Source organism: Brassica rapa, chromosome A01 (genome assembly GCF_000309985.2).
Source record: "Brassica rapa cultivar Chiifu-401-42 chromosome A01, CAAS_Brap_v3.01, whole genome shotgun sequence".
Taxonomy (NCBI): domain Eukaryota; kingdom Viridiplantae; phylum Streptophyta; class Magnoliopsida; order Brassicales; family Brassicaceae; genus Brassica; species Brassica rapa.
Genome location: NC_024795.2, coordinates 14910239 through 14925958, shown reverse-complemented (window position 1 = coordinate 14925958; position 15720 = coordinate 14910239). Strand labels below are relative to the sequence as shown.

Sequence of the window (15720 nt, the reverse complement as noted above, 5' to 3'; positions counted from 1 at the left end):
AGAAGAAGAAGAAGAAGAAGAAGAAGAAGAAGAAGAAGAAGAAGAAGAAGAAGAAGAAGAACTATGTTGACACGAGGGTGAAAAAAGAAGAAGAAGAGGAAGAAGAAGAAGAAGAAGAAGAACTATGTTGACACGAGGGTGAGTGATTCTATGTCACTCTGTTAGTTTGAGAAATAAATTGGTATAATTAGGATGTCTATTTTGTTTTCTAATTGGGATAAATGGTAGTGATTGATGTTTAGTGAGTGATTGTACTAAAACTAGTCTGATTTGTATCCTTCTCCCCACTGTATGACTGTTGCAGGATTTAACTGAATTGAGAGAACTAGATAATGCTAGGGAAGAAGAAATGGGAGAGTTGATAGCGTTAGACATGAGAGTCACTGCACTAGAACAAAAAGAAATGGGAGAGTTGATAGCGTTAGACATGAGAGTCACTGCACTGGAAGAAAAAGAAATGGGAGAGTTGATAGCGTTAGACATGAGAGTCACTGCACTGGAAGATGCGAAGAACAAGATGGAGGCGTTGGCTTCATTGGAAGCTTCTGTTGTTTTTTATGTTTAAACTTATGTTGGTTGATGTATAACTAACTTTGGTGTTTCTTAATTGAAGGTGTAGTACTGGTAAAACATAACAACCTAGAACAGAAAAACATAGCAATATATAAGTTTAGAACACAAGAGAAAAACACGAGAGCACCACCAAGTTCATAAGATATTTAGGGAATCTAACACACGAAATTAAAAATAAAACCTTGACTAATTTCTTGAGCTCTTCGATCTCCTTACTCATTTGTTGAATTTTTAATTCCAGCTTCAAGCGGGTCTCGACCTCGTCACGAACATCTTTCTTCAAATTATTCACCTCATCTTCGAGTGCTTGAAGACAGCAAATGCGAAAGAGCGAGCCATCATCATGAAGGTGCAAGGGTAATTTTGAAAGTCAACAAATTAACAAGAGAAACAACATATATTCGTATACCACACATCATTCTAACCTCAAACACATTGCATACATAGTACCGCCTTCCTTGCTCGCCTGACTCCACTACGATAGATTGACCACAAGCACACTTGTTTGGTATGCCATGGTTTGCGTCCGCAGCTGTAAAGAGCCAATCATATTCCCTTTTGTGTTGCTTCATCTCGCTGTACCAAGGATCCGTCATTTCTGACTAGAGAGAGAAAAAGAGAGAGAGAGAGAGAGAGAGAGAGAGAGAGAGAGAGAGAGAGAGAGAGAGAGAGAGAGAGAGAGAGAGAGAGAGAGAGAGAGAGAGAGAGAGAGAGAGAGAGAGAGAGAGAGAGAGAGAGAGAGAGAGAGAGAGAGAGAGAGTAATGAATCAAAGAGGTCTCGAGAGTGAAGTTCATTTTTTTTTGTCAACGAGTGAAGTTCATTTACTCTTAGGAATCCCTCCAAAATAAATTTTTAGTTGATTTTGAAATAAGCTGACCATAAAAAAAAGTTAATTTTGAAATACAGGATTGACACAAATTAGGATATGAAAGTTTTGATAGAGATAGATTATATTATCTCTATAACCCTCCATGATGATTTTACATATGAACAATTATATATTTTGACATAAATTACGAGATGAAAGTTTTGATAGAGATAGTATTATAAAAAAAAGTAAAAGTTTTGACTGTTTAAGTAAATTTACATAATTAAAATTCTTATTTGTTTACTTAACAATAATTATTAATGGAAAAATGTTTGGGTATAGGGTATAGTTTTAGGGTTTGGGATTGAAAGAATGAAGGGAGTGTTCGGAAGAAAACCAAAAGATCCAGTCCATTGATTTTGTCAAATCTAACAGCTTGTAATCTGCGCGATAAATGTAGCTGCCAATCACGAAAGATGAAGGAAGATAAGAACTCTGGTCCATTGATTTTGTCTTATCTAGCGGCTGATAATAGGTTGTGAAAAAAATTATCTTTATTAAATACAGACTCGCCCTATAACTAAAATCAATTTACATCGTACATGTGCCATCTATTTATCACCCGGTACATCTTGTAGTGTTTGACACATTGTCCATATTCAGAAATCTCTCTATTTTTTCCCCCGAACACTAAACATTAAAGCAGCTTTAATATGTGAAATAAATAATAGTATTTAATAAGGAATAAAGACTAATGAATAAAACTTAACTCTAAAAACTTAACGCAAAACATTATTCTAAAAAAACTGCCCGTATATAAAATATCATTGGTAATGGTTTTCATATGATCAATTATAGAAATTATATCATATTTAGATAAAAAAAATTTCGATAGAATAAGTATTATAAAAAAATATTTGATGATATTTAAATAAATAATTTTACATAAGTAAAATTCTTATTTTTTTTATCAAACATTAATTATTTATGAAAAAGGTTTGGGGTATAGGGTATAGTTTTAGGGTTTGTGATTTGAAGGAAGGAGGGGAGTGATCGGAAGAAAACCAAAAGAAAACCAAAAGATCTGGTCCGTTGATTTTGTCAAATCTATAGCTCAGATCATGATCCGCGTGATAAATGTAACAACCAATCAGAAAGATGAAGAAATACATGAATTCTGGTCCACTAATTTTGTCTAATCTAGCGGCTGATAATAGGTGAACCCCATGAGCAAACCCCAATGAGAATTCTTATAATTGTGTATAAAATAAGAATAGGTTGAACCCAAAGAAAAATCATAAATCAACCTATTTCTTGCTCAACAAACAATCATGGAAAAACAAACACAGAAAACTATGTCACAACCTCCCATTGGTCCGCCTAAAGAAAAACTCAAAAGAAAACTTGACGAATGTAATAACTCATCTATGGCTACGTTGTTTTCATCAAATGAGCAAATCCAGAGAAAAGGTTACAGGATGGCTCAACTGCGTATACAAATTGAAGCCAAAAGATTGGCTCCGAAAGAAATGTCAGAAGAAAATATAATCTTATTGACGAGTTTAAGCTCTATACATGATAATAATATACGTGAGTTTATTCGATATAAACAAGCAAGAATCGTACAAAAAAGAAAGGAGCAACATCAATAACCGCCCATTAGACCAAAGCTACTGATCAATAAGCATGAATTCTAATATGTGTAATCTCTCTTGTAAAATATCAGTTATTGTTCTTTTAAATTTTGGTAATAAGTTTTTTGTTCATATTTCAGAAGTGAGCTTCCTCATTGCTGCCTCCGCAGCTTCTTCTCTTATTACATTTTTTGAGCTTTTAAACACAAAGTTAACCTAATTAATACTGGAATTAAACTAATATCTGAAATACAGCAATTCTTGGATTCACCCCCAATATAGTAACATATAAAAATTTGCATGTGTCGCGTCTTTTTTTGAAAAAATTAATTGTGTTTCTTAAACCATTGAAAGATTCTAAACCATAAACGCTAATTTCAAAACACCCCTAAAATCTACAATATGCCCTCAAATTTTAATGGCCTGAATAGTGAAATCTAAATTTGAAGTTCAACTATTCAAGCCCTCAAAACACTGTTTACTTTTCAGTTTAGTCCTTTTATAAATTTGTATTCACATATATTTGTACTAGGATTAATTTTCTTACCAATTTAATCATGTTAACTATATTTCACTTAAATATAGTTAATATATCTTATATTAATACATAAGATATATAATTTTTTTTATTTGCATTATAGTCCTTCACATTAAGAGCATATCCAATGGTAAACTTCATTTATTTGCTTATTGATATTTAATTCTTCTAAATCGAGCCAAAAAATCTTGAAAACGAATATTATCATGCTCTTCGATATCAACCTCTAGAACTGGAATATTTAGATTGATGTTGTTCAAGTCTTTCAGTTTTTATATTATTTATGTTTCATCTAAATATTAGTAAAAAAACATGTTTCTAGTATATTTAATATTTTAAATGGATAATATTAGCTCTTATAGTTTATTTAAGTAAAAACTAAGAACAAGAGGGACCAATCCGTAATTAAAAAAAGTGTATCTTCAAAAAATGAAGAAGTGAATAGTATTTAAATTCTGTTCAATTCTTCAAAAAATGAAGAAATGAAAAAAAAAATGAAGCATCAATGGAGCAAAAAATTAAACAAAAATTAAAAAATGAATCACCATTGGAGATGCTCTAACAAAACTACGTCGTAATGATAAAACTTCCCAAATACACATAATCTTTCATTATAAATTACATATATAATAAAACACACATATACACAATTGTTTTTTTAAATCCCTTATATATTAATCGGGGAACATTGGGATAAGAGTAACCTTCACAATGTAAGTTATTTACAGAAGAACCTCCTGACGTGGCAGCCTGTCAGGTGTCCTCAGCCTCCTTTATTAAAAGCTCTTTGTTAACTAGACTTATTAACTATCCATGCCACTGAAATATATTGGACAGCCTTAAAATATGGTTCATCTCCAACTCAAGACTTCATTTTAAGGGGAGCAAAACCTCAAAATGAGAATTTGAGGGGTGGTTACTCCAACCATGAATCCTCAAAAAAATCTTTAAAAGTTTATTTTGTTACATTATAGTCCTTTACATTAATAAAAATCACTAAATAAGAATGAAACTTTGCAAATACATATAAAACATACTTTTAAATATTATACAACGTACACTATTATATAATAAAAATAATACAAATTACATATATAGTAAAGCAACACATATACACATAAATTTTAGAAAATTATATTATGTAATTTGCTTTAATTTATGTTAAATTTGTTTAATACATTTTTATTTTGTGTGAGCTTTATTTTATATATTTTTCTCTCTGTGTGAATTTTATTTGTGTGAGATTTAATTAACTAATTTTTCTATTTGTGTAAATTTTATTTTAATGTTATGTAATATTTATTCTATTTTATTTTGTTTTGGTGTATTTAAAATATTCTAAATAAAGTTAGCGAATCTGTTTGTGAAAGAAAATAGTTATAAGGACTAAAAAAAATGAATAGTAGTTTTGAGGTTTTGAATAGTGAAACCTCAAATTTAAGGTGTCACTATTATAAACCTCAAAATTTGAGAATTTGAGGTTGGGTTGAAATGGCAAAAACCTCAAAATTTGAGGATTTGAGGTTGGGTTGAGGAGTTGGACAAAAGATGATTGTATATACCGTTGATATCATTGATTCTCTCTTACTATTTTCTACGAATATTTTTCTATACAGACGTACTTGACATGTTTTATCATCAAACCCTGTAAAAACATAGTTGAATTAGGTCCTTTCGGTATGTTATATTATGTATTTCAAAGTTGAATCATGTCTCTTTAACTCTAATAATACATAAACATCATACGTAAATTCATTCAATTTGAGTAAAATATTAGGTTTTGGTGATAATGTTTGTAAATTATAATTACAGTTAAGACATAGTTGTGTTAGACGCCATGTTGTTTTGACTTTGGGGTGTTTGCCGTTTTTATGTCACAAATCTCACTCCGCGCAAGGCGCGGATCTCAACCTAGTTTTATATATATATATATATATATATAATTCCTTATAATTTCGACGAACTTCCTTTCTCCAAATACCTCTGACAAAGTTCGTTTTGTTTCATTTATATTTTTCCGTTTCATATTCATTTCGTTATGTCGGTTGTACCAGGTTGGACATCAAATTTAAAAAGCCGTGTCGATGCCATACTAAGCTCTGCGGGCCGGGATAACCTTCCATTTCTAAACCCTGGGCCTGGTATCTGGGTTGACAAAACTACTGTTACGTGGTTTAGGTTCTTACATGACCTCTTGCTAGCCCTACCGGAGATTCTTTAAGAAAGCTGGGTTCATGAGTGGCCGATTTACCGATTAATTCCCCGACATTTTAAGGAACGATGGTTTCTTCAAATCGTTGTAAGCAAAACACAATACTATTTTTCGTTCTGGAAGATTTTGTCAAAACACTGATATTTTATCTCTTTTTTCTAGCGAAAGTGCACGTGGGATCCAAGGCATTCTTTGACGATATGGACAAATTTTAATCGGGTGGCTAGAATGCTATTTAGAAGTCAAATGCGGAGGTTGAAGTGGATATGGGCGCATGGCGGCGAGAAGCCTGAGTGGATGCTAAGTAGAGTTTGGCTTGATCTGACCGATATGTTTATCGATTTTGGCCCTGATGATTGTGGTTTTTGAATGTAACTCGCCTTCCTCTAGTTGTCAAACGTCGAATTTGTTCAAGACGAAAGACATTTATCAATTTTCATGCCTCAAATTTTCTAATTCATAATTTTATATATTTATAAGTCATAAATATCTCAGCCAAACACCAATTGCTGATTGGTCAGCCATTAACTTTTCTGCTTTCATAAAAACATAAAACCTTATAATTGAAAAATAGTTTATTTGGTAATAGGTGTGTAAACCAATTAAAGGAGGTGTCTTTTCGAATACATCTTCCATGCTCTGCCTGTTTGATACGTTTACCATACGTCACAGTTTTATGAGGATAGCTAATGCTATGATTTACACCGATTTGCAAGTTTATTTGACAAGAAGCAGAAGTAAAAAATGTATTTGATAAACTTTATAAAATGGTTTTCATCTCAATATACTAAAATATACTCCCTCTGTTTTTTATATAAGTTGTTTTAGAGAAATTTTTATGTTCCAAATTATATGACGTTTTCGGTTTTCTATGTAAAATTTATTAACACTTAATGTTATATGACCAATGATAATATACCTTCTATTTTATTGGTTATTTTGTGGTTAGGTAAATAATTAATGATGTTTTTGTATAGAAAATATAAAAAAATTAATGATTTCTTAATCTATGTGCACAACTCTTTAAAACGACTTATATTAAAAAAACGGAGGGAGTACTAAATTACTTTTCTCGATAATCTTCATCTATATATAACTATTGAGTACCCCGTTTACGATCAAACCTCAAACATATATCTTCATCAATATCTATCTCTAAAATATTAATTCTCTTTGACCATACCGAATTTTCACCCCTACCAAACTTTCGTCATGGCGGATTCGAGGTTGCTTTCCTTACCAGATGAACTGCAAGAGAAAGTGCTCCTACACGTGGCTGCAGGATCCATCTCAGATATTAACGCTGTCAAATTGACCTGCAAGCAACTAAAGGAGGTTTCGGAATGACCTTCGGTCTATGCAGCCTTTAACCTGATAAACATCACTTTCCCATTGTTGGCTCGGATGCCTACAACGTTTTATGCGGAGTGTTAATGTCACGATAACATGGATGCAATCTACTTAAAGTTTATGTTTCTGAAATATCTAATTATGTAATTCCGACCTTTTTAATAAAGAGCATCTTATGTTTTTTTTTGTTTTTTGCAAATCAAATTATGTAATGTTGTTTCGTATGTTATTCTTCAAAAATGATACTTAACTTTAACTTCAAAATTTCAAAACCAATATATTTGCATCATAAATTAAATACTTTATTTTTAAAGACAAAACTATCTTGTATTTTCTTTTGGTCCTTATAGTTATTTATTTTCATAAATACATATACTAAACTTAATTTATAATAACTTAAGTACACCAAAATAAAATAAAACAAGATAAATATTACATAATATTAAAATAAAGTTCACACAATATAAAATACATAAAATAAAATTCACACAAAATAAAAATACATAAAATAAAGTTCACAGAAAATAAAAATACATTAAACTAGCTTAGCATAAATTAAAGGAAATTACATGAACAATTAAATATTACATATTTTACTAATTGTAGAATTCATTGGTTAACCGGACCCTGAACCTCCAAGATAATCAAAATGTGGTTGATAAATATTTGGATCAAATGAAGTTTGTTATATTATATAGGAAATTTATATCATCTTTTGTTATATAATATTGTAATATTGTGTGTTGAATAATATATTAAATGTATGTTTTATATGTATTTGTGAATTTTTTATTATTATTAATAACTTTTGTTAATGTTAAGGACTATAATGCAAATTGATATGCTTTTAAGGATTTTTTGAAGGATTCTCGGCACTGTGGTGAACAGACCGTTGCTCCAAATCCGCCAGCTCTTCCGGAGTGGGATCGGGACCAGGACATACATTTTGCCACATCGCTGCAAGAGCTGGGTTTGTCTCTGCAAGAACATTGAACATCTCCGCGATGGACCTAATGTGGGTTCTGTTGGCCTGGTTGTCTGCCCGGAGCTCTGAAATGACTCGGTTGGCAGCTGTCAAATCTGTCAGGAGCTGCAAATCGTCCTGCATTCTCGCCGCATATTCAGCTCATGCCCTCGGGACATCGTTAACCGTACCGATCCCGACCATCCGTCCCTTTTTCTTCGGGACAATCTTCAATTAAAGAAATGAATATTAGTACATATATAAAACTGAAAAATTAAAATGTATATAAAGTATATTAAAAAAATTGAAAATTATACCTGTTCAAAAATTTTGTCTTGTTCGACGGTAGACAACTGAACTGGTTCAGCTTCGGGATTTTGTTGGGACAGTTGTGTCTGAACCTCATATATCCGAGTCTCGACATTGTTGTAGATCCTTTCTGCTTCAGGATGCACAAACGTCCCATCAGAATGCTGGTGTGTCGTCTTGTAAACCCGGGAAAGAGATGGTGGTGCTCCTTCTTGAGCCGCCTAAAAAAAAATTAAATTAATTAATTTCATGCATTCAAAAAACATTTAGATAATTATTTTTTAAAATTGAAGAAAGATAGAAAACTTACAATTTGAAGGGCTTTCCCGGCGTGTGGGATCTGTCCGGAAGTATGGGGTATGGGCAAATTTCCCTGAGCGTCACGTGTCATCCTAGATGCGGAGCACTTGAGAGACTTCCGAACAGACTTAGGCAAATTCCAATAAGCCTTTAAGCCCTTCCAAACGTCATCGCTGATGTAGAGGGGTTGCGACCTATCCCCTAAAACCCTCCACTTCTCCTTCTAATCCGCAACATTGTTTTTAGGCGAGCCATCGTCTTCTCGTTGAACGCTTCTTACAGCGTCTCATTAACAACAATATACCAATTATATTGTTGCTACAAAAAGGTTTAAATTAAAAATAATTAAATAAATTTCAAAATAGATATACTTAACTAAATATTGAAAAATTTAATTAAAATTAAAATTTTAATTACCGCAAAGCACTTGAACCACATACGTGGTCCGGTGTAAGAGTCCAGTTAGGATGCGCTTCCCGGAAGTTTGCCTTGATGATTCCCGAAATGCTCTGTCCAAGACAATTGTCTTTCTTCAACCTACAAAATTTACAAGAATTTATGAGACTGAAATATATATATATATATATATATATATATAATTAAAAAAATAGGTTTCTTCTTTAGTGGGTCGTTGTTAGAGAGAGAGGAGTGAGCATCGAAATAGCTTCGACGCCCCGTGTTTATATAAGGATTTAGGTTTCTTCTTTAGTGGGTCGTAACTTCGTCGTAATTTACGTTACACTTACGACGACAGAAAATTTACGACGAATTAAAGACGACATCTACTTTGCAGTTACGACGAAATAAAGACGCCCACGTAAAGAATTACGACGAATTAAAGACGACTGTGTTTAGCTTACGACGAATTAAAGATGAAATTGGCAGAACCCAAATTAACAACTTGGTTACGACGGCCGGTTTTATAGGAAGACTTTAAATTCTCTTAAAGCCTAAGGATCCCCCCGCAGAAACTAAATTTTTTATATTTGTTTCTTGAGAGGAATCCTCAGGCATCTGAAAAATATCTCGAAGAGATTTAGAATCTGTTTTAAGAATGGACGATTGAACTTGTGCATTTTGAAATGAGGTAGTGAAGTCCATATTTATTGGCTTGAAACTAAGCATCCGTCCTAATGTCGAAGTAAATTTACGACGACATAGGTACAAATATATTGTGCTAGTGTCTAAATCGTCATAAAATCACTACCAAGTTACGACGAATGGTAATATCTCATAAAAACATTCGTCGTGACTTCGTTGTAAAATAAGCTGTGATTTTAATTCGTCCTTATTTACTTCGTCTTTACGACGACTTTATTGTTTACGATGAATTAGGGAAGCCAATTGGTTATACCCTAAAACCAAAAATCCAAACCACAAACATCATAAGTTATACTCTAAACCCCAAACATCAAAAGGTCATAACTTATTCCAACGTTTTTTTTACATTAAGTTAATACTTCAACAAAATAACGAAAACGACAAACAACAAATTAAAATTAAAATTTCATAACTTCAAGTTACAATAAGTTCATACTTAAACAAGATAATGAAAACCACAAACAACAAAGTTACATAACTTCAAGTTCACTCGTCATCAGAATCATCATCCGGATCATCACTTTCTTCAAATTCATCTTCGATGGCTTCATTCGCTACTTCGTAGGGCAGATCTTAATATCCCGGGTTTTGCGGATCAACAAGTAAGATTACATCTGTAGCTTGTTCTGGTATGTCCACTTCATTTACGGCATCTTCTTGTAAAGGTGGTTTTTCATCACTCAATACTCGACCCTGAGGTGTAACTTTTATAGCAGCTAACCAAGATATTCCTGATTGTCTGATCCTCAGATATGGAATAAAACATACTTGATCTGCTTGAGATGCCAATACGTAGGGTTCAAATTTGTTGTACCTCCGTGTAGCATTGATATCCACAACTTCAAACTTGCTATATTGAACACCTCTATTCTCGGTGGGGTCGAACCAATCACATTTGAAGAGGACACATTTCATCTTCACTAAACCAGGGAATTCCACTTCGATGATCTCTTGTAAGATCCCATAGAAATCTGTTTCACCTTTTACACATATTCTATAGTTAACCGTTGTTCGACGACTTCCACACTCGTAGGTGTGAAAAGATGTTGTGATGACCTTAGCGACGAGACTTTGTATCAATTCATGAACCCACTGACTGTAATGTGGATCATCATAATCAACCTGTAATTTACATCATTAATATGTCATAATATAACTAACATATTAACTTATTAGTTATATTTATAATTAATGTGATTTATACATGCGTATTTAATCACTTCACAAAGTGTTGGTCTTTTCGTTTATTGAGATCATTAGTTGATATAACAGGTTTTATTAATTAACTTGAGCCACAAAATCGTTGTTTTAACAATTGATCATTATTAATTAATAGTACATTACGACAACACTATGGTAGTCGTAATTAGTCGTCGTTATGACCATGTTTTGTTGTAGTGATCGGACCGGCAATGTGTACGAAGAAAGTTATGTAATCCAGCACAGTTAATACAAGTTATGCTTGTACTTTAAAAGGAAATGTTGGTGCAGATTTAATCCAACACAACCTAATACAAGCAATATTTCAATCGGTTTCAGATATTTGAAATTTATAAGATTCAAATATACAGTTATGGTTTTTTATTCTTTTTTAATTTTTGGCGTTTGATATTGGATAATTTCTTAAATAGCAACAAAATAAGTTTTCATCCTAAAATTAGCATTTGAGGAAAAAAATCATTAAAATAACAACATTCCTTAAAGAGTAAAAACAATTATATTCTTAGTTATTATTAATTTAATTAAATAATTATTAAAATATTAAAATAAAAATGAAAAACTAGATTTGTTAACTGTTTACTCTGGTTTGTTCGTGTTGCTTCTGCTGGATTGTAGTTTTAATATGTTTTTATAAAAAATCTTTTAGTTTTTTGATGGTATGCTGCTCTAAATGAGTTAACTGTGTTCTCCAAATATTTGTTTAGCTCAAATGCTTAAGCATCAACCTCCATCTAAGTCAAATTCGGTTTGTATGTCTCCTTGGGTTTCAACAGCTCAAAGTTCTCATCTCTATGAGTCCTGACTCCATATATTTAGTTGATGATGATTTGATGTCTTCATCAACAACTAATACAATTTAAATGTTTTAATATAGATCCTATCTTCAGTTTGATAAAGATCCACTGGTATTGGTATATTATACAGGTTCTGGATTTGACCAACAAAAAATACAGGTGCTGGCTTAGTGCTCATTGCTTAGCGCATACCATACAATCCTTTAAGATTACATTAGTCGTGCGTAGGATTCAGTTATTTTAATTTGGATAAAATATTAGGATATATTTTTAATAGATGATCCACACTTAAGGTACTTTGAAATCATAACCACACATGAGTACATGACATACAAAAATAAAAAGTATTTCGAAGAGGGGATGAATGTAGACAACAAGTCTCCACATTCAAAAGATAATAATTTTGTATTTTAGATTTTTAGTAAATTAAATCTTCTTCTCTTGACCTTTGACTGTTGAAGAATTCATAAATTTTATTTTAATACTAAATGAAGAGAAAAGTAAGTTTGTTGAACCAAAAGAAAAAAAATGGTAGGTTAGGTTTGGCATCCACGTTCACGTGAAATCTATCTCTGTCCAATCCTTGATCCGAAGATTTTATCTTATTTATCTCCGTATTCTATTATACAATAACGACACCAAATATGATCTCATTTCGTTGGTAAACTAAAATCAAAATGATATAAAATAAAAATAAATCTTCGTATTCACACTGCAGTTGGTCTCGAGTAGTAAAAAGGTTCACTCTCCATGTCGGTCACGGGTCATGTAATATTTTCCTTCTAAAAATACTTGTTTTACTATTTCCAATGAAAAGGCAAGACTAGCTCCATGTAAGAAGCACGACGATGTGTATAGAGATACCCCTTGCAAAGTTAACTGAGGGAACACACTTACACCGCACCACATGCCAAAGAGTGGTCTGGCATTTATACCGGTGAAATTAGTTTAGCTCTATCTCTACTAAAAAAAGGACAAATTTGCTACATAAACCAAACCAGTTCTGTTATTATGCACTATTAATCATTTATATATTCAAGCCTTTTTGACCAGGCAAGTGACCGAATAGAAGACAGTAGCAAGAAAACAATATAGCTTTTGATCACACTGGACCCACCACACATTAGATAAAGTCTTGGACATATTATTGACATGTATCTCTAACCTTTTGTGGCGGCTCAGTGTTTATCTCAACCCCACACAATTTCCCTGTTTCCTCGAAACTTCATTTATCTTCTTTGCCAAGACAAAACAATTAAACAATCCTTTGTATAAATAATAACCGTGTCTCAACTTGTTGTGTTCACATGTAACTTCTTTTCTTCTGTTCGTTGACTTAAGCTCTCTCTCTCTCTCTCTTCCCCTTTTTCTTCGGTCTTGATGGATGCTATTCTGCAAGTACCCGTTGATGGGTTCAGATTCGACAACGGTTCTGGATCTTGCTGCAAACCAAGGAACAATCTTGACTCCGGAACCAGCGGCTTCACCAGTTTCAAAGAATCTGAATCTCAGAACCTTTCTTCTCCGACCGAATCTACAGAATCTCAGAACCATTCTTCTCCAACCGAATCTACGGTATGTTCAACCAACTACCCTGTTTTGAAGTACATCAATGACATGTTGATGGAGGAAGATATTGAAGAACAGTCTTGTATGTTGGAAGACAGTTTGGCTCTACAAGCCGCAGAGAGATCTTTCTTTGAAGTGCTTCAGGAGGATCAAAATCCTCTTCAAGACGACTCTTCTCTTGAAAACTTGAGCCCATTAACAAGAAGGTACCACCGTCTAAGAGATGAAGAAGAAGAAGATGATCTTGAGGGTGGAAGGAAATCAAAGCTCCCAGCAATCTCTGTGGTGGATGAGCTGGCTGAAAAGTTGGAGGAAGTGTTGTTGGTGTGTCAAAAGAAAGATCATGGAGAAGCAACACCGAACCAAACCGGACGAGCAAAGGGATCTCTAAACCGATCCAAGCCTCAGAAGTCAGATCAGCCAGTGGATATGAGGAATCTCCTGATGCAGTGCGCGCAAGCAGTGGCTAGCTTTGACCAGAGCAGAGCTTTCGAGAAACTGAAGGAGATAAGGGAACACTCTTCTAGCCACGGCGACGCAACTCAGAGGCTTGGTTACCACTTGGCAAATGCGCTTGAAGCACGCATCACGGGGACCATGAAGACACCAGCGTTTGATGTTTTGAGCAGAACATCGATGGTTGACATTTTGAAGGCGTACAAGGAGTTTGTTCAGGCTTGCCCTACGTTAGCAATGTGTTACTACACTGCAAACAGAAGTATCTTTGAGCTTGCGTCCAAAGCAACCGCACTTCACATCGTTGACTTCGGGATCCTCTATGGCTTCCAGTGGCCTTGTCTTATACAAGCCCTTTCAGCACGTCCTGGCGGACCACCAAAGCTCCGTGTGACGGGCATCGAGCTGCCTCAGCCAGGATTCCGCCCATCAGAGCGGGTAGAAGAGACTGGTCGGAGACTGAAGCGGTTCTGTGACAAGTTCAGTGTCCCTTTCGAGTACAACTTCATAGCCAAAGCCTGGGACACCATAACTCTTGATGAGCTGGTGATCAATAGTGGAGAGACAACAGTTGTCAACTGCATCCTCCGACTACAATACACGCCTGATGAAACCGTGTCCCTAAACTCTCCCAGAGACACGGCTCTGAAACTGTTTAGAGATATCAATCCTGACCTCTTTGTGTTTGCAGAGATTAACGGGACGTACAACTCGCCCTTCTTCCTAACAAGGTTTAGAGAAGCTATGTTCCATTGCTCCTCCCTTTTTGACATGTTTGAGAGCAACATATCAGAAGAGAACGATTGCAGGACCTTGGTGGAGCGGGAGCTAATCATAAAGGATGCGATGAGTGTGATCGCCTGTGAAGGGGCTGAGCGGTTTGCGAGGCCAGAGACCTACAAGCAGTGGCAAGTTAGGATCCTAAGAGCCGGGTTTAGGCCAGCGAAACTAAACAAACAGATCATGAAGGAAGGGAAGGAGTTAGTAAGAGAACGTTACCACAAAGATTTCGTGATCGACAACGATAACCACTGGATGTTTCAGGGATGGAAAGGAAGAGTCCTCTATGCTCTTTCCTGCTGGAAACCTGCTAAGAAGCAATAAACTATTTTATTAGCTTCTTGTTTGATAATGTTTTGTAGAAACTGTTGGATTTGGCTCTCTTTTATATCTATGGAATGCGTTTGTTCTTTCTTGCAAGTTTATATTTAAATTTAAAACATTTAAATAGGATCTCAATACTTCCACTTTAAAAGTTACATATTAGTTTATCAAAATACTAGGGATATGTCGCGGGATGCTATTTGTTTTTGGTGTGTTTGGTTGGCGTTATGTGCTTCTCATAGTGTCCAGTGGCGGACGCACTTGAGGAGCTACAGGAGCATGTGCCCCAACTGTTTAAAAATTTTCTTTCATTAGTTTATTTTTTTTAAAAAGATTTTCTTCATTAGTTTTACCTAAATTCTATATAGTGTCCCTTAATTAGAAAATAGCCATAGTGAAAAAGAGATGTGCCCCGTCTAAATATCCGCCACTGATCGTGTCTGCGTTTGTTGTTTGTGACAGGGTTATTTGTGTTTCTAGCTATTGTTTGTGGGATGATCCTCATGTTTTTCATTCGTTTTGTCATTCCCCTACGGATTGACTTATGTTTTCGTTAAACTTATCAGTTGGTTGTTAAATTTTTGGTTTTTGTTATTGTTGTGGTTGGTGTAGCTTTCTTTTCCAAGCTTGAGCGTTTAATCTTCGTGGAGTTTAGACTTTGAATGGTATTTTTATTTGGTGCATTTTCCCAATTTAAAACCATTTTGTTACTGAATTGTATAAGTAACATGTCTGATCTTGCAGGTTGTAAATCTTCATAATAAGCTATGAATATGTTAAAGTCAA

At 34.1% G+C, this 15720-nt stretch overlaps 1 protein-coding gene across 2 annotated transcripts; it reads left to right on the top strand.

Annotated features, from left to right (window-relative positions):
- The first annotated feature begins 13025 nt into the window (after positions 1-13025).
- On the top strand, positions 13026-15085 carry LOC103873732 (scarecrow-like protein 30). 2 transcript variants are annotated; one of them, XM_018655528.2, is made up of 2 exons: positions 13026-13380; positions 13473-15085. In XM_018655528.2, exons 1-2 carry the CDS (start codon positions 13190-13192, stop codon positions 14932-14934), a joined length of 1653 nt encoding a protein of 550 aa, XP_018511044.1. In that variant the 5' UTR covers positions 13026-13189; the 3' UTR covers positions 14935-15085. The 2 variants fall into 2 exon arrangements, with proteins under 2 accessions (XP_018511044.1, XP_009150374.1); XM_009152126.3 differs by having other exon boundaries at positions 13030-15085.
- The last annotated feature ends 635 nt before the right edge of the window (positions 15086-15720 follow it).

What these genes read in the sequence shown, in the direction of transcription:
- LOC103873732 (XM_009152126.3), top strand. Translation starts at nt 13,186, where the DNA reads ATGGATGCTATTCTGCAAGTACCCGTTGATGGGTTCAGATTCGACAAC.